The sequence below is a fragment of the Ictalurus furcatus genome, chromosome 7 (genome assembly GCF_023375685.1).
Source record: "Ictalurus furcatus strain D&B chromosome 7, Billie_1.0, whole genome shotgun sequence".
Classification (NCBI taxonomy): Eukaryota; Metazoa; Chordata; class Actinopteri; order Siluriformes; family Ictaluridae; genus Ictalurus; species Ictalurus furcatus.
Genome location: NC_071261.1, coordinates 8,672,166 through 8,695,771, shown reverse-complemented (window position 1 = coordinate 8,695,771; position 23,606 = coordinate 8,672,166). Strand labels below are relative to the sequence as shown.

At 43.0% G+C, this 23,606-nt stretch overlaps 2 protein-coding genes across 3 annotated transcripts in view; one reads left to right on the top strand and one right to left on the bottom strand.

Moving 5' to 3' along the window:
- prkdc (protein kinase, DNA-activated, catalytic subunit) overlaps nucleotides 1-14,067 on the top strand; it is a 46,346-nt gene extending 32,279 nt beyond the window's left edge. The window contains exons 61-86 of the mRNA XM_053628231.1: nucleotides 44-175; nucleotides 284-463; nucleotides 880-1,091; nucleotides 1,254-1,392; nucleotides 2,658-2,846; nucleotides 4,815-5,039; nucleotides 5,708-5,816; nucleotides 5,950-6,052; nucleotides 6,165-6,330; nucleotides 6,594-6,768; nucleotides 6,911-7,095; nucleotides 7,277-7,457; nucleotides 7,722-7,882; nucleotides 8,024-8,235; nucleotides 8,362-8,449; nucleotides 9,053-9,196; nucleotides 9,321-9,528; nucleotides 9,610-9,677; nucleotides 10,151-10,371; nucleotides 10,576-10,644; nucleotides 10,946-11,026; nucleotides 11,146-11,217; nucleotides 11,377-11,578; nucleotides 11,698-11,886; nucleotides 12,042-12,181; nucleotides 12,683-14,067. Of these exons, the coding sequence (XP_053484206.1) occupies nucleotides 44-175; nucleotides 284-463; nucleotides 880-1,091; nucleotides 1,254-1,392; nucleotides 2,658-2,846; nucleotides 4,815-5,039; nucleotides 5,708-5,816; nucleotides 5,950-6,052; nucleotides 6,165-6,330; nucleotides 6,594-6,768; nucleotides 6,911-7,095; nucleotides 7,277-7,457; nucleotides 7,722-7,882; nucleotides 8,024-8,235; nucleotides 8,362-8,449; nucleotides 9,053-9,196; nucleotides 9,321-9,528; nucleotides 9,610-9,677; nucleotides 10,151-10,371; nucleotides 10,576-10,644; nucleotides 10,946-11,026; nucleotides 11,146-11,217; nucleotides 11,377-11,578; nucleotides 11,698-11,886; nucleotides 12,042-12,181; nucleotides 12,683-12,887 (4,056 nt within the window). The 3' untranslated portion in view covers nucleotides 12,888-14,067. The remainder of the gene's footprint in view (nucleotides 1-43; nucleotides 176-283; nucleotides 464-879; nucleotides 1,092-1,253; nucleotides 1,393-2,657; nucleotides 2,847-4,814; nucleotides 5,040-5,707; nucleotides 5,817-5,949; nucleotides 6,053-6,164; nucleotides 6,331-6,593; nucleotides 6,769-6,910; nucleotides 7,096-7,276; nucleotides 7,458-7,721; nucleotides 7,883-8,023; nucleotides 8,236-8,361; nucleotides 8,450-9,052; nucleotides 9,197-9,320; nucleotides 9,529-9,609; nucleotides 9,678-10,150; nucleotides 10,372-10,575; nucleotides 10,645-10,945; nucleotides 11,027-11,145; nucleotides 11,218-11,376; nucleotides 11,579-11,697; nucleotides 11,887-12,041; nucleotides 12,182-12,682) is intronic.
- Nucleotides 14,068-15,353: 1,286 nt separating this feature from the next.
- Nucleotides 15,354-23,389, bottom strand: garem (GRB2 associated, regulator of MAPK1). Of its 2 annotated transcripts, XM_053628227.1 has the most exons (6): nucleotides 23,045-23,389; nucleotides 20,931-21,071; nucleotides 19,823-19,953; nucleotides 18,196-19,377; nucleotides 16,588-16,763; nucleotides 15,354-16,480 (listed from the first exon to the last, which is right to left on the bottom strand). In XM_053628227.1, the coding sequence occupies exons 1-6, from the start codon at nucleotides 23,163-23,165 to the stop codon at nucleotides 15,676-15,678; spliced, it is 2,556 nt and encodes an 851-aa protein (XP_053484202.1). In that variant the 5' UTR covers nucleotides 23,166-23,389; the 3' UTR covers nucleotides 15,354-15,675. The 2 variants fall into 2 exon arrangements, with proteins under 2 accessions (XP_053484202.1, XP_053484203.1); XM_053628228.1 differs by lacking the exon at nucleotides 23,045-23,389 and having other exon boundaries at nucleotides 19,823-20,158; nucleotides 20,931-21,058.
- Between the last annotated feature and the right edge of the window lie 217 nt (nucleotides 23,390-23,606).

Sequence of the window (23,606 nt, the reverse complement as noted above, 5' to 3'; positions counted from 1 at the left end):
TAAACATTGTTTTTGCTGCAGCTCACATTTCTGTGTTGATCAGGAAAAAAGGGCCACGCAGAAAATACAACGAGAAGCCCAGGTGACCTTGTACCGTAGCTACAGGGTGGGAGACCTGCCTGACATTCAGATCCAATACAGCAGTCTTATCGCACCCTTACAGGCTCTCGCACAGGTAAGAGCTTATATGACTTATATGACAGGTAAGAGCTTTCCATTAATTACACCATTCTGTATGTGTGTTGTATTGATCATCTTTCTTTGATGAACTGCGCCTCTGCAGAGAGACTCCACCCTCGCCAAGCAGCTGTTCAGCTCCCTGTTTTCTGGCGTGCTGAAGGAGATGAAACAATCCAAGCCTTCTAAAGAGAGGGAGGGAATACTGAAAAATTTACTGCAGGACATGAACAACTTCCTGCAGAAAAGCACAACGTACTTCCCACCATTTATTGCTTGTGTGCAAGTACGTGGACGGTGGGATTCAGAAACTCTTTCTATCAGGATATTATTCTAATCCTCGCTTCAAATAACACAACAAAATTAGTCAGCGACGGTTTTTATTTCGCCTCTAGAGGCCGCTCTCGTGCCGCTCTCGTGCCTTCTCAGCCGCTTCTACCACTAAAAAGAACATTTTCTCAGTATAGTAGATCAAGATTAGTTTAAAACATATTAAAGTATTCTTTTAATGTATATGAGATGTCTGTAAACTAACCTCATTACTACTCTAACATTATCTCAGTTGTAGTGTTCTTTTCTGTACTGTTTAGTACTGTTTTCTCATGTAGATAAATATGTTGCAGTGTATTTGGAATCACGGTAGCATTATGTTGTTTTTGTCATCATTCAAAATGAATAAACATATATTTGATTTTTGTGTAGGACATGTGTTACCATCACTCCTCTCTACTGGATGTGCAGCCAGCCAGTGTCAGTGCCAGCTGTTTGGCCAGTCTGCAGCAACCCATGGGCATCCTCCTTCTGGAGCAGAGCATCTTACACTCCAGCAGTGAGCCGAACGAGCCTCCATCCAAACGGGCACGAGGCAAGAAGGAGCTTCCGCCTGACACAGAGCGCTGGATTCATCTAGCCAAGTGAGTTCGGCTCTCAGCCCCAAATCCGCTCTTTTGGGGGATTTTTTTCTCAATCATTTTTCACTGATTCATCTGTCCCTGTTTTTTCAGTCAGTACAGCATATTTTTATATGAAGTCTGTCTTCAGCAGTAGAATGAATTCCTCTTGTGTGACACCTTTAGGTTGTATAGGTCTTTGGGGGATTATGATGTTGTGAGGGGCATCTTTGGCGGAAAGATTGGCACAAAGTCCATCACGTGTACTGCACTGCAAAGTGAAGCAAAAGGTGACTACGCCGAGGCAGTGAAGCTTTACAATGAGGTAATACAAATGTCTATTTGGTTGCATACTGTTGTGGCACAATTTCTTAATTTAATAAAACACTTAGATCTGAGTACATTTTACGATGTGCACATTCCAAGACTTATTCATATTCGGTTCATACTGAGCATCCTTTAAACAAACTGAATAGGCAACTGTTATAAAACTGTATACAGTATATACCTAGAAGAGGATGGGTTCCTTTTTGAGTTTCATTCCTCTTACGGTTTCTTCCTCAGGGAGATTTTCCTTGCCTCTGGCTTACTCATTAGGGATCTAAATCAATTTCTGGATATCTTTGAAGTTGCTCTGTGACAATATCTAGTGTTGTATAACTAAATGAATTACACTTGTGTAATTATGCAGTGTCAAATGAACTTTCTTGTGTTATTGAAAAATGGCAGAATGTATTCAAAATGAGGGATTTTGGTAGCGATAGAATCCCACTATCTTGCAACCGTTGCGATAGTTTCGGCATATGTGTGACTGCTTTGGCCAAATTCTGATGAGCGGCAAAAAAAAAAAGACGTGTAAAAAAAGATTTTGGCCGAAATAGGGTTTTTCTGCCTATAACATACTTCGACACGTCTACTTTTAATTAAGACAAATATATTTCACCAAAAGAGTACCAAAATAACTTTTATGCTTTGTGGGTTGTGATTACCTTCATACCTGTGGAGGTTCTTGGTGATGTCACTGACTACAACAATGTTTCTTTCATCAGCTGTTGTCGTTTTCCTCGGCCAGACTCATTTGTTGTCTGCTGCTCAGTACACCACTGGTTTCTTTTTCAGGACATTCCAAATTGTTGTATTGGCAGTGCCCAGTGTTTGTGAAACATTCATTGGCCTCTGATTTTCCCTCTTTTCTCAGCTTGAAAATGGCTTACTTTACTCCCATAGACAGCTCTCTGGTCTTTATGTTGTTTTATCCTTTTTAACAACAAATGCAGTTTTCACAAGTGAAACTGAAGGCTAAAAGCAAGAGTAATGATTTCTTGTTAGATTAAACAATCTAACAAGGCACACCCGGGTAACGAGTTTCTTGACCCGTCAGTTACGTGTTCCAATATTTTTTGCTTGCCTACACATTAGGTGGTCTATGTCGTTTAACACTTCTATATATAAATACCAGGAAATAAAAGCCAGTCTACAGCGAAAACAAATGGATTTTGTGCTTGTTTCAGATTTGTTCTTTGTGATCACTTACTGTCGTGTCAAACGTGTGCCTTTCAATAATCCTGGGACTGTGTTTCATTGGCTCAGGCACTGAACACTGAGGGGTGGATGGATGGTGAGCCCACAGACACGGAGAAGGATTTCTGGGAGATAGCAGCTCTGGAGGCCTACAATCACCTGACTGAGTGGAAGTCTCTACAGTACTGTGCTACAGTTAATATAGACAGCAGCTCCACCGTTAACCTGGACAGGATGTGGGAAGACCCATTTTATCAGGTGGAAAGCTGATTGGTGAAAATAATGTTATTTCATTATATTGGTATATTACAGAATTACACTGTATTCGTCATTGTACATTTCTCCATGGTACTATCAAAAAAAAAAAGAATGCCCTTTTTAAAGGTACCTTTTGGTGAACCACTTGCATAATGTGTAGGCATGTCTGTACTAGAGCTGCACGATGAATCGAATGTCGATCGCGATTACGATTTCGACTGCCCACGATTCCATGAACATGATCGACTGCGATATTGACGTTTAAAGTCCGTCCTCCGCCGATAGAAAACTCCGCTACAGATCAAATCGAGCGCTTCCTACACTTACGGCCGATCACCATCGAGCGGCGCAGGGATGACGCCATTTTGCACGCCAAAACCCGGAAACGAGTTCGCATTTTAGCACTTCCGGTTCCATCCCAAAGTCAATGGGATTTTGGTTAAAAGCCTGAAATAAGACCTGAACACGCTTAAAATATTTTCACGTTTTATTCTATGACATAAAATACGCCAGTATTGAAAAAGGCGGTTTGCTAACGGTCACGTGATGAGGGTTTAGGACAGATGCAAGTGCAGATAAGAGCTTTACTGAAGAGAGGCAGACAAATCTAAAACGTGAGACAATAGTGTGGTCAAAAACAAGCAAAAGGTCTGGCGATCGGCAAACAGGCATAAACAAGGCTAAACAAGAATCAAATAAGGGGAACAACCAGTGACGATACGGGGCAGAGACAGGACAGAAATAATAACAAATGTACATGTAGGAAGTAAACAAAGTCAGTGTTACTAAAAGAGCGTGCTGCGAGCTCCAGAGCTTTGCGCGAGGGGAAATCATGACACTAACATGTTGCTAAACGGGACTACAGACGATGTCGGGGACGTTAAACGTCATCACGCCGAACAGGAAAAAACTCTGCAGATAAACTGGTTCAGGTTTGCTGTGCACAATTCCCAAAAAACACGTGGATGAAGATTCCTCCACAGAGTAAATCCGTATTATGGAAAATGTTTTAAATAAAGTTTGGAGAAGTTGTGGGAAGCTCGGTGATGGTGACGTTGAAGTCGAGCGACCGTGGTGCAGTTCGTTTATAGCGTACGTTTAGCTATTTATTTCTGGAGATTGTGTTTACGCTTCAAACTTCATAAACGTTGTGTTGATGTGTGAAAATGATCTTGAGGGACAGAACGTGTTAGTGTTGTAAACTTTTGTTGATCACAGAGATTATTTTTTTTCCCAATAATCCAAAAGTCTGTGTGAAAATCCTGTCGGGTTTTTGTCGAGGGAAACGGTGTGATGATAACTTCTGGGTTCCGGTACAAAATGACGTCATCTCTGCGTCATCGCTCTATTGGGTGATTTTGTCTGCGTCTCTCCTCCTGTAAACGCTGTTACTGCCTTTTCTCCATTCGCCTGAATGCAAACGCTTTTCATTTGGTTGCATATTGTTATATTTGATGCATATTTTCATTTCATTTCATTTTATTTTTGACTTATCCTATATTTTGGGTACAATTTTATTCATATTTCGCTTCTACGACATGATGCACTTTAAGGATCAGTCTAATTTCACGCAAAGCTTTGCACATTAGCAGGAATGTAGCACAACATGGAGGTGAACGCAGTAAATAATCGTGATCTCAATATTGATCAAAAATAATCGTGATAATCATTTTGGCCACAATCGTGCAGCCGTAGTCTGTACTTACATAAGCAGTTACGTGCACACGCATGACCGCTACGTACAACTGTTTACGATTGTGAATATGGTCTGTATTCGCATCTTTGAATAACAGTACTCTGCGTGTACAAGAATTTGACGTTTTATACGTAAAGAATCAACCCGGAAACGTTTTATTGTTTATTTTTAACGCAATGTAGATAAATGAGATCCCTAAGAGTATCCTCTGTAATACTATCCGACATAAATAAAGCAAAGACATGACCCTATTTATCATAAATGTCCAACAGGAAACATACCTGCAGCACATGATGCGCAGCATGTTGAAGCAGCTGCAGCAGGGGCAGAGGGACCAGGCTCTGCTAAGCTTTGTGGATGCTGCCATGAAGGTGGAGCAACGAAAACTGGTGATGGAGACGCACTACAGTCAAGACCTCAGTCTCCTCTACATCCTGCAAGAGGACTACGATCGTGCTAAATACTACGCCAACAACTGCATGCAGGTCTTCATGCAGGTCAGTTTTGGATTTGGACAATAATAAAAGAGTTTGTGGAGTGATGAGCTTTGAGGCTGAATGTTGGGTATCACAATCGTATGAAACCTCACCCGCTGATCTCCACAGTTAATCATTACTGAGCTTCAGCCTCTATTAAAGTGTTCTGATTCCGATATCGTGAAGATCAGCCAAAAATCTTAGTTTGCACATTATGGAAATTTGCTCAAAATCTAACTGGGCCCAGCTAAATGGATCAAGAGAGATGGATTATGGAGTTCCAAGGTCTGGAAACGGTGAAAAAAATCATCATCATCATGATGCAATGTAGGGTTCATAATACGTAGGACAAAATGGAAAACCACTGCTCTATGGTGCCAGCATCAGTCCGAGCGGGCCCATCTTGCTTTCCTGAGTAGTAATAGGGAGTATTGCCTATTGACCAAGTTTAACGTTTCTCCAGCTTACAGTTTGATCTGCACGGTTTGTTTTTAGTACGGAATAATAGAAGAAGAAGAGGAAGAAAATCCCCAGCAAAAACAATTGGGCTCCAGCACCTTCAGTGCTTGGCCCCCTAATTAGTCATGCTTGAACAGACACATTTAGAAGAAATTCATGAGGAGAATTCACCAAGACACCGACACATGCTTGAGTGTGTAAGTGACTGTTAACACTCTTGTGTTGTTCAGAACTACTCCAGTGTTGATCCTCTGCTGAACCGCAGTCGTCTGACCATGCTCCAGTCAGTCCAAGCTCTCACCGAGATTCAGGACTTCCTTCATTACATCACACGAGAGAGTGAGCTGTCTAATCTCCCTAAGAACACTTCTTAAAACCGTAGTCATATTTCTTTGCTGGTATTTAAGTTTGATTTGGACGGCTATCGCTTACACGTGCTGGCTCATTTTAACCTCGTTCTCCTCTGTACCAGTCTCAGTGGGTTCTTTAAAAAGTCTGATCAAGAGGTGGACCAGTCGCTACCCTGATGCTAAAATTGACCCCATGAACGTGTGGGATGACATCATTACATCCCGGTGAGTTATCTGACCTTTGCTTGCATGTTTTGTACCAGAGCTCTTGAGAAATGGGCAAATCTAATGTGTGTGTCATGTAATACTATATGTATTATCTCATCTCATGTTCCAGGTGTTTCTTCCTGGATAAGATCTGGGAGAAGCTGTGCTCATCTCCTGCTAACAGTATGGAGGTGGATGGAGCTGAGGAGGACAGCACAGCAGAAGAGTTAGGAGCACTAGTGAAGGAGTGCAAGTTTAATATGAAGCTGAACATGGCAGATAGTGCCTGGAAACAGGTACTTCATCATCCTGTATTCATTCTGCGCATTACCAAAGCCCTGCTAGCCTGTTTATACCAGGCGCACGTGGTGTCAATGTGACGCTGTAGGGGATTTTATTGGTGTACGTTAGGGCCTGCACAACACAATCTCTTTACACGTGCATGTTCTCATCTCCAACAAAATTGATAGTGTGTGCTATAGATTTTTATGGCTCTTTACAGATATTTAGCTTTTCTTTTTTTTTTTTTTACCCCCTCCGTTCATGATTATCACACCAGAACAACTTCTCCGTGGCGACCAAGCTGTTGAAAGAGCTTCATAAGGAGGCGAAGACTGAGAAAGGTCGGCTACAGCGCTGGGTGCACAGCTTCAGCCGTTTCAGCCAGCGGAAGAGCCAGAACCAGGGGCCCACTGAACAGATTAGCTCCCTGCTCAAGACTGTCCCACTGCTTGGTAGAAACTGTTCTTCTTTAATCGGTCTTTCAAATGCTTAAGTTAAAGAATCTGGCGTTCCTTGTACAGTCTAGAAATGTGTTTAACGTTGGGAATGACAAAGCCAGCTCTTAATTCTGATTTGTGTGTCTGTGTTGTGTAGAGGAGTTTGAGAAGCAGAGTGAAGGCTTCACTGGCAAGGACTTCAGAGACCAGAGGATCCTGCTGGGCACCACCTTTGACCTCTTGGCGAGCGCTGTGCACCGCAGTCACTCTGCACTGGAGGTCCTCGGAGGAGAGAAAGCACAGAGAGTTCTAGAACTTTCCAGGGCGTCATCCCGTGACCAGGTAGGTAGTGTTGTGTCTAGCTGAAGTTACACACTCATTCTTTATTTTTATTTATTTTCCACATTTTAGGAAATCTCCTAGCTAATTCTCTTCAAATTTCCGTCCTTGCTTATTATTTCTCGCGCTCGGCACAAGAAATCGGACCCACTGTCCACTTTATGTCTCTCCTATGAAATTTTAGGTGGTGGAGGGCCTGCAGACGCGTGCCCTCGAGCTGCTACGCAGTGCTGCACGCAAGGCCGAGGAAGAGGAGCAGTCATTCAGCCAAAAGCACACGGACACGTCGGGCATCGTGGAGGCCTACATGACTCTTGCTGACTTCTGTGACCGCAGACTGAGGGAGGAAGAGCAAAGAGAAGAGAGTAAATCTATGAATGCATAGCACAACGTTTCTATAATGCTTAATGATATCAACCATATTAAGGATATAAAAATGAGGGTATTCTTCCACTCGTCCTGGACCTGGGCTTCGCATTACATGCAAAAATCAGATCACCTTCTGAAGTAGATATTCCATATCGTGGGGTTTTTGTGTGTTCCGGTTTATTTGGTCAGCCTTGGGTTCTCTAGCAGCAAAATGACATTTATTTACAAGGCTTATATTCTAATTCTCGTCTTCTTCGCAGTGACCAGTTCTGCCAACGTGCAGAGTTTGCCCGCTCATGTGGTGAAGATGGTACTAAAAGCGCTGAAGCTCAACTCGGAGGAAGCAAGACTCAAGTTCCCTCGCTTGCTGCAGCTGGTGGAGCTCTACTCCGCAGAAACGCTGGACCTGATGGTCAAAGAGGTGGAGCTGTGGATTAAATTTAGGACTCAAAGCCCAGGGGGGAAAAAAAATGGCCTACAGTGTGGGGTTGTTATTTTAGGTTAATCCGGGTGTGTCATTTACGATGCAAGACCTAACGGTGGCCATGTTGTGTTTGGATAGGTTGTAAGCGTGCCCTGCTGGCAGCTGATTGGCTGGATCAGTCAGATGATGGCACTGTTGGACAAGCCAGAGGCCGTGGCGGTGCAGCATGTGGTAAAGGAGATCGCGGCGCACTATCCACAAGCACTCATCTACCCCTTCATGATAAGCAGCGAAGGCTACGTGTTTGAAGAGTCTGCTATCGGTCATAGGAACCAGGAGTTTGTCCATAAGTATGCTGAACTGGAATGTTAGTGCCTAGGTGAATGAATAATGAAGAAAAATATTATGTGATTGTTGTAATTTGTGTGTGTGTGTGTGTGTGTGTGTGTGTGTGTGTGTGTGTGTGTGTGTTCCAGGCTGAAGACAAATCTGGAGAGAGGAGGAGTTTTTCAAGAGTTTGTTGATGCTCTTCAGCAGCTCACCAACCCCGAAATGCTCTTTAAAGTACTAAATGCTTTTAAAATTTCTTTTGCTATAATTGATATTCATCACGCAAATGTAATCTAGAGAGGCGTTTGTTTAATCACTTTCTTTATGACACAACACTTCCTCCATTTATTCATTCATTCATTCATTTTTCCTCTTTGTCTGTGCTTTAAACAGCCACTGATGATTGGCTGATGGTAAAGTTCTGAATTGTAAATGATGCACAGCTTAACACAGCTTGCTTAAATCTCAAGCTTTCTGCTTTTAAAAAAAAAAAAAACCCTTTTATCTTCAATAGTCATAATTTGGTCTCATTACCATTTCCAAAGTGTGAAGGAACATCAGGGATAAATGAATCTTAACTTGGGTGATAATCTATCTACTCAGAATATTTGTTGTATTAATGAATGGAAACCTCTTCCAGTATTCAGCATGATATCTAACAATATGTCCCGTAATAAAATAAACATTTTATTAACGTTATATTGCTCTTAATATGCTTAGCAGGTATTTATTTTTGTTACACAGTGCAGAATCCTGTCTAAAATTGACATTAACACGTATCCTATTCACACTGCTGAACTGTCAATTCTTTCTTTTTTTTCTTTCATTGATTGGCAGGATTGGTGGGATGAGATTAAGAGTCAGTTGGAGAAGCCTAACATGGACAAGAAAATGATGAGGACACTGTATGACGAAATGAGCACCTCGCTCTGCAACTCCACAGCCCCAGGAATTGGATCCTTCCGGAAAAAATTCAGCCAGGTTCTCAGCCTGAAACGATTCTCCCATTAGATATTCCAGTGAATAAGTAACTGTACAAGCTGAAGTCTGTTTTTCTGTTGTTGTTGTTTTTTTTTGTTTTTTTTTTTGTCTCTGTTTCTAAAAGAAATTTTCCAAAGACGTGGAGAAGCTTTTTGGCTCCGATGGCTTGAAGGTATACGAGAAGCGTAAAGATAAGGCGTATCTTAATAGAGTGGACGTCCTGGTAGCATCCATGAGAGGCTTCCAGAAAGAGCCAGGGAATCTGAAGGAGTACTCACCCTGGCTCAGTAACTTCAGCACAGACGCACTCAGGAACGAGTTGGAGGTGCCAGGTTAGGAGAAAACCATCAGCCTTCTCCATTGCAACATGGTTTCAGAAAATTCCTCAAGACTAATTTGCCTCCTCACTTTAGGACAGTATGATGGAAGATCCAAGCCTCTGCCCGAGTACCATGCGAAGATTACAGGGTTTGATGAGAGGGTACGTAACAGTAGGTTATATTATTTTTCTTTGTTTAACTTTTTCTCCTGCATTAATTAATTACTGTTAAATGAGGGGGAAAACACATTATCCTGGTCGGGTAAGTACACCCTATAATTCAGTAACATGTAGAGCCACCTTTAAGAAGCACCTTTTCCCCATGTAGAGTCAGTAGTTTTAGACTCCCGTTCAGGGTGTGTTTCCCGGGATAGGCTTCAGATCCACTGTGAAGCAGTTACTTGAATGTAAATGAGTAAAAAAACAAATATTCATCTTTGGTCTGAAAGAGAATTTCTCTCTGTCTGTGGATATTCGCTTATCCCAGTGATGGCTGATGGTGATATTCTACAACCTACCAGATACTCACTGCTCACAATAAGCATAAACCTTGTGCTTGTGCGGTTTGTTTGACTCGAGACCGAGCCAGTTAGGCAGTGTTTTATTTTGACTCTGCTGTGCACGTGTGACTCGAGGTAAAAGTGATGACTTCCATTCGCCGTCCGAAACGTCTCATCGTGCGGGGCAACGATGAAAGGGACCACCCGTTCCTGGTGAAGGGAGGAGAGGACCTGCGGCAGGACCAGCGTATCGAGCAGCTCTTTGGTGTCATGAACATCATTCTCCATCAGGACCCAGCCTGCTCACAGCGCAGCCTGACGCTCCGTACCTACCAGGTTGTTCCAATAACCAGCAGGTAGAGGATCTGTTTCTGGACCTTCTTATATGTGGGTCACTCTAGAAGAAGACGGCTTATGGGACTGTTGTTTAATGATTATGGGAAAGATTCTGGTGTGTGGGATTTGTTTCAATCCTCCTTTGTATTCCGTTGGATGATTGTCTGCTAGTGTCAGTCCATTGATTTTGATTAAAATCTTTTTTGTCGATTTTTCGTCTGCAGGATTGGTCTGATCGAGTGGATGGAAAATACCTGCACACTGAAAGACTTCCTGGCCAGCAAAACGACCGAGTAAGAGCAGAGGAACATAACCCTGTATGCTCTCTATTTACAGCATGACTTTGACTTGACTGTGAACGAATGCCGTTTGTTAGTTCTTCTCACAACTCACATGCCGTGATTATATCTACTACTACACTTCTTCTCTAATTCACTTCATTTCATGTTTCCGGGCCTTACTTGTTCATTTACTTCCAGTCCCTGTAAAAGGTATAAACCGTTTTTTGTTTTTTTTTTTCCCTCTGAAATCCTTCTAAGCCAATTCCTTGTAAGGCAATTTTGACGCAGCGCACATTTTTGTTTTGTGTTTTAGGCCCCATGAAATCTACGACGCTTGGCTAAGTAAAATCGGTGGGAAGATTGATGGACTAAGGCGATACGCTGAGACATACAAGTATGTTATTGTTCATTTCCCTTCTACAGTGGTGCCATAATGTCCCATCTAGTCTTACTGTCTGCTGAAAATGGAAAGACCAAGTGCACATTACTGTGTGTGATGTCATTTTACTACAGGAAGGCCAGTCGCAGAGACACCGTAAATAACTTTAAACGGATTGAACAGAGCGTACCAGAGGATCTGCTGAGGTATGCTGCTACATTATCCTCTAATTACCGTGTGATTTTATTTTGTATTGTATTGCGTGGAAAATAAATGTACAGTGGAGCTCAGATCAAAGCATTGGAGGTGAACGTGATTTAAGTAATATGCCGAAGCTTCGACGGGTATTGTTCTGTCCCATCCAGACGAGCTTTCGTGAAGATGAGTACGACGCCCGAGGCCTTCCTTTCGTTGCGCTCTCACTTCGCCAGCTCCCACGCGCTGCTCTGCATCAGTCACTGGCTGCTGGGTATCGGAGACCGTCACCTCTCCAACTTCATGATCAATACTGAAACAGGTGGCATGATTGGCATCGACTTCGGCCATGCTTTTGGATCAGCTACTCAGGTTTGAACGCCATTTTCACTTAAATTTCTCTCCTTGTCGAAGCTTCCTGTAGGAATCAGTCCAATTTGCTTACACGCTGCATTAGGTGTAGCTGAAACATGCTGTGTTGTATTTTTCAGTTTCTACCAGTGCCGGAGTTGATTCCCTTCCGGCTTACGCGTCAGATTGTAAGTCTGATGAAGCCCATGGCGGAGTCCGGTCTGATCCGCAGCGTGATGGTGCACTCGCTCCGGGCCTTCAGGGACGATCCTGACCTCCTCCTCAACACCATGGACGTGTTTGTCAAAGAACCTTCTCTGGACTGGAAGGTATGAGGATGTCACAAGCATTTGAGTGAACGCTTTTAAAAAAAAAAAAAAAAAAAAATAAAAAAAAAAAAAAAAATCATTCCTGTCCTTTTTTTCCCCACCCCCATTTCTGATTATCTAACGTTCCAGGTTCAAATGTCGTTTTATTTCTTTAGAATTTTGCCCTAAAGCAGCTTAAGAAAGGAGGCACCTGGATTGAGAGTGTAGATACCAAAGAAATCAACTGGTTCCCTCTACAGAAGATCAGCTTTGCTCGCAAGAAGCTAGAGGGAGCCAATCCCTCAGTTATAACGAGGTAAGCCAGGTGCCATTACAGCGCTTTCTACAGACACTGAGGATAGTGTTTCAGTGCAATGGATTTAGCTGTTTACCTTTTTGTGTATGCAAAAGTAATTTAATTTCGGTGGAAATCACAGCATCAGACGCTTCGCATCCCAGACTTCTACTACAGCTTTCCAGTCAACTTTAACCTTTTACAAAACTCAGGCCGTAAATCCAATAACGAGGCAGCTTTTAGATGGATTGCAGCCGTCTTTCATAGAGCAATGGAGAAAATGTAATTGTACTCTGTTGGACACTGGACACTCAGAGGTTTGTATGAAAAGTGACTGGGGTGGGGAAAAAATGTCAGACAGGGGGGTGTAAACCTTTGCACTCAGCTGTAACCCAAAACGAGCTAGGTACGAGTGTTGTACTGATTGCATTTGGAATCTGCCATCGCTAGAACATGTATTTAAAAAGCACAAACAGGATGTTGAGTGTTTTTAGTTTTAGTCACTGATATTTTCTCCATCAGTGAGGAGCTGCGTCTCGGCTTCGAGAAGGACCCGGCGTTTAAGGGCATGCAGACTGTGGCCAGAGGAACCGAGGAACACAATATCCGTGCCCGGCTTGGAGAGGCAGGGCTGAGCGTGGAAGAGCAGGTGGACTGTCTTATCGATCAGGCGACTGATCCCAATATACTTGGCAGGACCTTTCTAGGCTGGGAGCCCTGGATGTGAAGAGCTTTACATATAGCGTCAATACAGATCTGTTGTACTAGAGTTCTGGAGGAACCTGTCAGAATAATTCCTGTGATTACGCTGTGGCGTTGCAGCCTTGTGACGACTTTATAATGTGACGCGTCGACATCGTTTAGACGGAATAATAACCGGTCTGCGTGTGTATTAATGTTGGGAGGGGTTGGGCTACTGGAGTTCTTTTGGCACCAAGATCAGAAATGTATAATGCTTATCATTTGTTTATTAATTTGGGAGTTCTATTCATCAACTCCACACACATATAGCACTCTGTGTAAATGCAAAAACACATCCCGTGTTGGTTTCAAGCTGATTCAAGATGGCCAATTTATATATAATATAGGGCCAAACTGTCTGCCTTATCACTGATTTCACTAAAATCGATACCTTGGAAGGAAACATGTTTGTCGCTGGCTTAGGTTCTGTAATCAGCAACTGAACATTTTCCAACTGTCCAGCTCTGTTTACTAAATAGGAAACTCAACAAAGAATCACAGTTCTCTACGTGTGACACGTCAAATACTATGGAGTTATTGGAGATTTTACTCTGAGCGGTTCATCTCCTCAGACATGTTTAACTGCTTGCATGCTGCAACCACAGCAGCGTTTTCTGGATCCCGATGCTGCATCATGGCAGTGTGCATGTGGTATGTTTATGCAGAGTCAAGGAGTATGTGTGTGTGGAGAGAGGAGGTGGTTACCAACATGTATCTTACATATAAATGCTCACATTAAACCATTAATCAGCACGGAAATGGTTCATCTCATCTTCCCTGGGCTGGACAACCTGACGCCGGTCACATACACTTGCAAATCCTCATTCCCCATCTTTAATCACAAGCGCATTAAAAGAGCTTGAATGGTTACCTGTAGTGGAATTGGGACTACTTTGGTTCTCAGTCTGAGAGATCAGTGGTCGCTATCTCTAAATACAAACACAACGTTCAGAATCGACATTCAATATTTTGCTAGCTCCTTTATGCGAGAACTAACTGTCCATGCCTAGCTGTCCAGATTACTCTGGGTCCCTAAAATAAGAGGACTAGGTTTACCACAAATAACTATTTCTTTCATTGTTGTGTGGTCATTCATTAATGAAAAATATGTGCAAAAGCAGCATTTGCCTTGAATGATGGATGGATATATCTCTCTCTCTCTCTCTCTCTCTCTCTCTCTCTATATATATATATATATATATATACATACATACACACACACACACACACACACACAGTGGTGCTTGAAAGTTTGTGAACTCTGCATAGATATGACCTAAAACATCAGATTAGAGTCCTAAAACTAGACAAAAGAGAACCCAAGTAAACAAATGTATTGTAGTTGTATGTTGAGGGGAATGAGCCAATATTACAGATCTGTGAGTGGCAAAGTATGTGAACTTGTAGGCGTCCACCATCAGGAGAACACTGAACAACAGTGTTGTGCATGGCAGGTTTGTAAGGAGAATGCCACTACTCTCCAAAAAGAACACTGCTGCATATCTGCAGTTTGCTAACAGTCACGCCAGAAGGCTCATGGGAAAAAATGTTTTGCAGACAGATGAGACCAAAAGAGAATTTTTGGTTTAAATGAGAAGCATTATGTTTGTTGAAAGGAAAACACTGCGGTCCAGCATAAGAACCTTATCCTATCTGTGAAACGTGGTGGTGGTGGTAGTATCAAGGTTTGGGTGTGTTTCGCTGCATCTGGGTCAGGACGGCTTGCCATCATTGATGGAACAATGAATTCTGAGGTATACCATCGAATTCTGAAGTAAAATATCAGGACGTCTGTCCATGAACTGAGTCTGAAGAGAAAGTGGGTCATGCAGCAAGACAACAATCCTAATCACAAGTCATCCTATCAAAGAACAGTTAAAGAATAAAAATGTTTTGGAATGGCGAAGTCAAAGTCCTGACCTTAATCCACTAGAAATGTTGTGGAAGGACCTAAAGAAAGCAGTTCATGTGAGGAAACCCAAAAACATCCCAGACTTGAAGCTGTTCTGTACTGAGGAACGGGCTGAAATTCCTCCAAGCTGATATGCAGGACTGATCAACAGTTACCCCAAACATTTAGTCGCAGTTATTGCTGCACAAGAGGATCACACCAGATACTGAAAGCAAAGGTTCACATACTTTTGCCTCTCACAGATATGTAATATTAGATCATTTTCCTCAACAAATAAATGACCAAGTATAATATTTTTGTCTCATTTGTTTAACTGAGTTCTCTTTATCTACTTTTAGGATTTGTGTGAAAATCTGTTGGTCATATTTCTGCAGAAAATTCTAAAGTGTTTGTTTACAAACAGCACTGCACAGTACGTACGTTTCATGACCGCAGTGTTCAGGTTATATCTGCCATTTCCTCTTAACCCAGATCGAATTGTGCTAAAGTTCACCATTTCTACAACTGTTCTACCAAGAAGGCTAAAGGCATGATTGGGTTTGATAAAAATATATTCATATTTCTCAAAGGCTTTGGATTTGAGCAAAATATTAAGTGTGTTGTGCAGGTACCATAAGGTCACGGAAAGAGATTACATAGAGACAAGGGTACAGGTCAAGGAATGAGAAGTTAATACACAAAGCACCCTATATTCATCTCATATATATACACACACACACACACATTCTACAAACCAGTAAAATCATTACAAGGCATCAGACTGTGCATAGCATATAGATACAAAACAGTCGAACGCAATACTGAAGGCTGTAGTGTTATGCAGCACACTGAATGTTTCGACATTTTTTTTTTTTGTTCAAGTTTACATTTTAGGCCTCCAGCCACCAATAAACTGCATGAGTTTTTTCACCTGTAGTTTGCTTAACTTAAAGTCCTCAGACAGAATCTCTTCTGTTAGCTGCAAGAGCAAATTACCATCGATTTTCTCTCGAACAAACAACCCAACTATGTCCTCAGACATACCGATGAAACGTAGTGACTTGGACACCTCTTCGATGGACAGGCCTGAGAGGTTGTTTGGCGGCTGCCACTGTAACTCTGTAGCAGAAGGACAGGACAGTGCAGGTCCCTGGTTCACTCTGTCCACCTGATGTGTAGTGTCAATGCCTGCAACATCTGCTGATGCACATTCCTTGTCTTTCTTTGCATCACTGGGTTTTGGGGTTCTTGGTGGTAAGATAGGGCACGATCTGCTTTGTTTAGTGTTACATTCCTCAATAGGTTTGTCTCTGTAAATGTCCAGAGTATAACTAGACGATTTTGTACAAACCTGGGCAGGCTGTTCGGCCTTTGTGGATGTAGTGCTCCTACCTCCTCTGTCAAAGTCAAAGAGGCCCGAGGAACAAGTCTTAGGGGTGCCAAGGGTTCTTTTCCTCGGGTAGCTGGAGTAACTACGGCAATGTACTGATGAGAAGTCCTCGGTTTTGTGGAAATCAGGCCCACAGAAGTCATTTGGCCAGGAAAGACGGGTGAGCGCAGTGTCCGTGGAGGGACTGAGGCAGGGGGGAGGCTTGGTACTTTTGTTGGCATCTGTTCGAATCCAGTTGCACGGGTAACACGCATGGTTCTGCTCCTCCATCTCTTTTGAGGACTCGCTCTCTCCTCCTCTGCAGAAATGAATACCCAAAAAGTTCAATTAGAAACACTTTAAAAAAAAAAAAAAAAACAACCCAGTCCCGAGAAGTAGATAATAACCGATGTGATTAGTACTCACATGTTGTGCAGACCAGAGGAGTAGAAGGACAGCGTTGGGCTTGGGGAACGTGTGTCTGGCTGCCTTGGCTTTGTGGGCGGATATGGCACTGGGATGCTGCCGGAGCTCAGGGCTGTCTGTTTGGAACTCCTCGGAGGAATTGGAGGAGCATTTAACAACCGACACTCCTCCTTCACCTGTGGAGATCAGGGTTGAGATCAAGTCATAGCGGGATGAAAATAAAAAGTTAAACAAATCTTTTATTGTGCTAAAAGAACTCGACTTAAATGCAATGGGTCAAAATGATCTGTCACTGAAAAGTCACAGTAAAGAAATCTTTTTAAGATTTTAAGTAAACATCCGTGACCATCACACACTTAAGAAGTTTATTTGAATAGATTTTGATGCCCAATTCTACAGCTGATTTAGCTCTTGGAACCTAGACCTTCAGAGAATTGGCAGCAAGTCTCTTCTAACCGGGGGTGAAAAGTGAAAGGGGGGTTGGTTGGCTTGCTTGTGAATGAGAATTGTCCAAGTTGGAAGACCCGGTGCATTAACCTGCCAGGGAGCTGAGATCATACTGGTCTCTAACTCAACTTCTCCACATCCTTCCCTTCCGCTCGTACTCGTTGGCATAAAACAGCTAAGTTTCCCCAGAGCTAAAAGCTGGAGAGTTGGGTGTGACTACCAGGTAATTACGTCAGTTATGATACATCGATTCCCCCACCCCATACCACGTAAAGCGCTTTGAGTGCCTAGAAAAACGCTATATAAATGTAACGAACAGGTTTATCTGATCATTCTAATATATTATCATTTCTATAGTAACAGCTCGTTCAAATTCATTTATTATCCAATAATAAATGGATGTAGAAAATTATTTAACAACAATGAACGCCACTTTCTGTAAGGAATCATTTCTTTAATACGTTAAACACCGTTCAGTGTCTGCGCTTTGAGGTGAAGCCATTCCTTTAGGTTTTCCACCGTGCGAGCAGGATGTTCTGCTTTGCTGTTACGAACTGCGTCTTATTCGCTGGTGAGGGAACGACTGTTTATAGCTATTATAACAAAAGACAACAGAACGTCCCTCAACAATAAAAGTAACTAAAACGGATAAAAAGTATGGCGTGTTGTTCTTTAATAAACAAAAATAAATTAGCGTTTGCAAATTGCTGTGGTTTAAAAGCAAAAGGATCAAGTCACACCACCCTGCTGTTGATTGTTTTCCTATAGCTGCATGCCTTTTCCTGTTTTATTCCTTACTTAAACCAACATCCTGCAATGCTAACATGTTGGGACTTGTCTTTAAGCCATAATTTGCCTAGTAACTGTCTTTGGGGTTCCCCCCCCCCCCCTTAGTGACTTACAAAAGTCGAGTGAAGTTGACACTTTACATCATGAATGTCAGTGTGTGTATTTTGCCAACACTAAAAGCATTAGGCACTAGAATGTCCTTGTAACCATACTCCAGCGATAAATGTTGTCCCATATATTAGAAATATTTCTAAGGCATAAGACGATAGTATCACAAACCATGATCAAAGGATATCGTGCCTGTATTTACTGTTACACGGCCTTCGTTTTTATTTAAAACAAAAAAAAAACAATACAGTTGAGAATACTCACAGCTTCAGATTTTGGAGGCACAGGGGGTGGAGGTAGATTGATATCAGCACTGAGGAAGGCAGCACTTGTAGAGCCCACACTGGGGTATTGCAGGCCAGACAGGCAGCTGGAGATACTAGCGTTTCCTCGGACGGCCTCGTTGTGCTCGTGTACAGGACTGTGTGTCTGCGTGTGGTCCAGCCATAGTTCCTCGTATGGCAGATCCGCTTTGCAAGGACCAGATGAACTGTCTAGCAGCTCTGGAAATGGATAATCCGCATCTGGTGCTTCCGGAGGCACAAACTCCCCGTAGAGACTAACGCAGCCCTGCAGGTTCACCTCGCTGTTGCCATGCAGATTGTTCCCATAGACGCAGACGGACAGTCGGTGGAATGACTGCGTGAGCTCGTCCCGGGCTGAGCTAAGTGAACTGGGCAGGTGGGCAGGGCAGCCATTGGTACCAACTCCACCTCCGTTTCCAGACCCAGCTGCACATCCTGATCCACCGGTGCCTTTTTTGGGACTCTTGGCGTCCTCGGGCCAGTCGGCCCTCACGTCACGCACTGCTCTCGAGTAGTTGTCGATATCGAACTGTTCCTGGCAGTATGCGAACCAGCGATGAACTACGCTTTCCAGCCATGCCTCTCCATGCAGCAGGCCTTCAGGCACCAGCAAGCGAGGCATCGCCGTGGCAACGTGCAAGGGAAAGTGTACAGGCAGCACAGCGTTGGGGCGGAGCACACAGCACACCACCACCGTCTTGGTACGCACATTGACGAGCTTGTAGCGGTGACCCTCTCTGATCGGGTGCAGGTCGTGCGGGTTGCGCGGTGGACACGCGGGTACGGTCACGTTGACGGGCAGCCGCGTCTTCTCCACTATGGCACGGATGCTGTGCTCGCCTTCCTGCATCTGCAGCTCCAACGGCGAGCATGTGCTGAAGCGGCCACGGCACTGGAATGGCAGGCTCACGCTCTCATTAGTGCGGTGGTTCATACAGATCAAGCACGGCATCTTGCCCCGTCCTGGCCGACCGATCGAGTTCAGCTTGCCGATGCGCCTGAGGATGGTGTTGAGGCGTGATTTCTCTCGTGACGTTTTTGCATAAAGGATCTCAGCTTGGCCCATAAGCGTTAACTCGTCGCCGGTGTTCAGTGTGATGTTGTACACCTCCGTGTCCTCGTTGCACTCTCCTGATGCCATCTGTCAGGGGACATGCTAGCTTTAGCAACAGAACGCCAGTTGTCTTTAACTTCCTTTCAAACATCATCTACATAAACGTAGGCATTCAAAATATTTTTTCTATCAGCAGGAATTAAAAGCCAACCACAGACAACACAAATCTAACCTTTCACTCTAAGACAAAGGGACTTTGCAGTCTGGACAAGGCAATGGCTTTGTGAATTCAGCTCTGAGGACAATCAACATTTTGTTTCAGATTCAATGGGCCACTGGCTCGGTTTTAGAATGCTGCCAGTCAAGGTTGGGGATTAACAGAACGCCAAATAAACAATTACATATTATGCACTTAATATTAAAAAAAAAAATAGGGAACATGTACTTTGGCATGGCAATGATCGAGATTAGAAACTATGTTACCAGAAAGGGAATAATAGCACCGTGTAGCCAGAAAAAGAAAAACCCATACCTTAACATTGAATGTTATTTCCTCCATGACATAAACTCGTTCAGGAAAAGCTTTGGCGACTTCCTCCACGCTGTTGAAGTACTGCACCGGTTCTTTAATATCCCGGTCCTGCTCCAGAAGTTTGAATTGACCTGCCCGATTAAAGAAAATCTAATTTACATTAGATAGAAATTTCTTTTCAAATTCTGAAATAAACCCTCACCGTCTCCTATTCTGCTCCTACCAACCGAAGTAACGGGTCGATAAGCTTTCTGAAGTAGTGCTTGATTGCTTCAACTTTTCACTGCAGAGTCTTCTAGGCTTGTAGAAGTTATGGAGCAAGTAGGTTCTGGATTGCTGCGATCACATTAATATTGACTTTGTGAAGATACGAACAAACTGAAAACCGAGTGTGTGTTTAGTGAGTATTTTGGTCACGTTTCTGACAGACATCCTGAGACTGCAAACAATCTTCCTCCTTGTCATCGCCCCGCCCCCCCCCACCCCAAAAAAAAAAACTGAGAAAAGATTAAACTCACTAAGCATGACTCATCATATCAGATTGAGTGCCTCCAAGACACTGCATGTGAAAATGTACTTTAAAGAATACACTGACAGTTATCTTTTGATAAAAGATCAGCTACATAAATACTTTACAGAAGAATGCAGTGCGTTTATAGAGCGTGCAAAGTTACACAGCACTACTCGGGTTAATGTCATCTCTAAATATTGAACAAAAGATTTTTTTTAAACCACATTTAATTATATTACAGAATTCAGAGACACTTGAATACATCAATCAATCATTACATTTTCTTTCCTAAGCATTTAAGTGGTCTAACATCCTTCTCAGTATGGTGACATCAATACAGCGAGGGCAATTAGATAATTGCCTGCCAGCATAAAACTGATGAGAAATGCTGCAGTCTAGATAGAAAGACCTGCTTATCCGGTTCCTCGTTTATTTCTCTCTCTTTTTTTTTTTTTTTTTTTTTTAACTCTTTGTGAATAATACACCACAAACCTTGTTTCATATCTCAATTCGTTCCACAGCAGAAGGGATTATACAGTTAAGAGTCGCAGACAGAGAGAGCAAGAGCAAAAAGCACAGTACAGCACATAGCCTCACCCTCATAATGGACTGGGATCTCGATTTTCGGTCCAATGACATAATGGCCCTCCTCCAGGCTATGGGCGGTGATCGTAGTCCACTGCCGACACGAATGAATCAAAAGGTAGTCCTTTTCTCTTAGCCCTTCCACTGATTCCCCTGGAGAGACAGACAGGCCTATCACTTTATCTACATCAACATGGAAATGAGATACTACCGGATCAGCACCGGAAGTTAGTAAGAACAGAGGCTGTATAGTATGTTTAAAGACATCATCTTAATATAAAAAGGTACGTGGCAGTATATCACACGAACACTGTAACCGAGAACTATGTGGGCTTTATTACAGTCATTAGCTAGCCAGTAGGGATGGAAAAAAAAAAAAAAACGAAGAATTGATTCTTAGACGCGTCACGCCTTGCTACACAAGTAATCTGACCTTTACGTAGGCATATGCATCATTTATTTCCCGTTACGGCAGAGAATTTTCAAAAAAAAGATTCCTTTTCAATTATAAAACAATAGCAACTTATTTTTATATGATTCTCTCCCTGCTCCTGCGGTTAGCAGAAATGATTAGTGGTGGATTCACTCATACATTCAGAAACCAGGGTCGTAGTGCTAATACACCCTGGATACGATGCCAGTCCATTGCAGGGAGCCACACACACACACACAGTGAGGGGTAAATTTATCTTTTATCCAGTCCACCTTCTGGCATGTTTTTAGGAGGTGTGAAACAACCAATGCGGACATGGGGAGAACACGAACAGAAACTCCACACGGAGGTCAGGATCGGACCCGGGAAGCGTGAGGTCGCAACGCTACCCGCTACACCACCTGTGGTATAATCTAATTTTATTTATATAGTACTCCCTCCCACAGCTTTACAGAAATCTGGATGTAGATCCTCAGATTCCTATAAGCCTATGAGGTGACGGTGGTAAGGGGAAAACTCCCTGAGACGACACGTTTTTGGGACGTACAAATCTTTCACACGCATCCACAGCAATTCTTTCTCAGACAAAATTGTTTTATAGTTAAAAGCCAGTCTGCTCAAATTATTACCTCAAAAGCTAAAGACAACCTTTGGGAAGTAATTAAAAATGCAATGGCATTTAACATCATTTAATAATACATATATTTTACATATAAACATGCTGTTTTATTTCTAAATCAAACCCAAAAGAAATTCTTTGTGGTCTCCAAATAAGCCTAAATATGTCAAGGACAGTGAGGTGCCACTGACTAGCTAGTCTGAGGCCCTTGCTAATGATTAAACTCTGTGTGTATGTGTGTGTTCTCACATAACAGAACACGCCAGTGTGTTTTGTCCTAAATCCCATGTCTCCCAAGCCACATTACATGCACATTAAGTCAGCATAACTCATATTCCAGTGCAGACTCGGGCTATTTCACTATATTAAGAGTCGGTGGATAAAAATAAAGAAACTTCCCGCTATGTAAACTGTACCACAGTCACTCTTAACAGTCCCTGGACCTATCAATAAGGCCACAAAAGCTTTACACAGGTTCTGTGATTAGCGAGCTAACAAAGTCTTATACATGAAGGACAGTAGTGAAGCAGGGAATGGATTCGGGGGGGTTTGTTTGTTTGTTTGTTTGTTTGTTTAATTATGTCCAGCTCGCTTATGTCCCGGAGTTGTTCCACTCGCCCTGAGGTATCTAACCAAGTCCTTGTTCAGTTTGAAACAGTAGACTGTTCGCAGCTAGGCTAGCTCGCAGGAGGCATGTGAACGCTTTCATTTCGGAGGATAGCTAGCACAAACAAAACCAGGGAATAAACTACCATTAAACCCTGCTGATGTGTTATCCAAAAGATACCCAGGTGTATACCCAGGCGGGGGGAGAAAAGAACTAGCTGGATAGCAAGCTAATGCTAGCGTTAGTTAGCTAGCTGCCTGGCTAATTGTTGGAATTCCATCCGAGTAACATTGTCACCCACGCGCCCCACTGCTGAGGAGGACGGAGTTTATACTCGAGCAAACTAATAAACATAAATACATACATCAATAAATAAATACCACCGCTGAGAAGATGTACTGAAAGACAAACGTTAGTATTTGGTTTTTTAAAAAAAATATTATTATTTTTACTAAATGAAAGCTTACCGCTGTCCAGTTGTACAATCTGGGGCAGTCTGTAGGCGCTCACCAGTCGGTCCAGAGGCAGAGTAGTCGTGCTCCATGTTACATCTTTTAAACTGTTGTAGAGCATAGAGCCGAGGTCCATGTTAGCTCGCTAACACACCCGCGTCCTCAACCCTCCGCCACATTCATCAGCACCCACAGCGGCTCGGTCATGGAGGAAACGCTTCGTTACGCGCTCCTTTGTTTACTTAAACACGCTCATGGTCTTGCAGTGAAGCCATGTCAGCCCGACTGTGTGTTTACACTGACAGGAAATGCCATGTATCCCTGACCATAGACATCCGAGCGCTGCAGAGGCCATTTCCTCTTCCCAGCTACGCCATGACGTTACCCAGGCAACCATCGCCGTGTAACCTGATTGGTCCAGCCTGAAAATCAAAGGTCCAGCCTGAAAATCAAAGGTCCAGCCCACGATATGTTACACACGGTACAATATATGTCACGGTGGAGTACGATATCGGTATACTATTAACAGATGACATACTATTCAAAGTCTAGTATGATAGGTGCTGTGGCATTTTAA

Excerpts from the sequence above, each read along its gene's own strand:
- garem (XM_053628227.1), bottom strand. The coding sequence starts at position 23,165 with ATGGACCTCGGCTCTATGCTCTACAACAGTTTAAAAGATGTAACATGG. Across the intron at positions 19,378-19,822 it reads AAATAACATTCAATGTTAAG|ATGGCATCAGGAGAGTGCAA; the intron begins GTATGGGTTTTT and ends GTCCCCTGACAG. Across the intron at positions 16,481-16,587 it reads TCCTCTGGTCTGCACAACAT|AGGAGGAGAGAGCGAGTCCT; the intron begins GTGAGTACTAAT and ends TCATTTCTGCAG.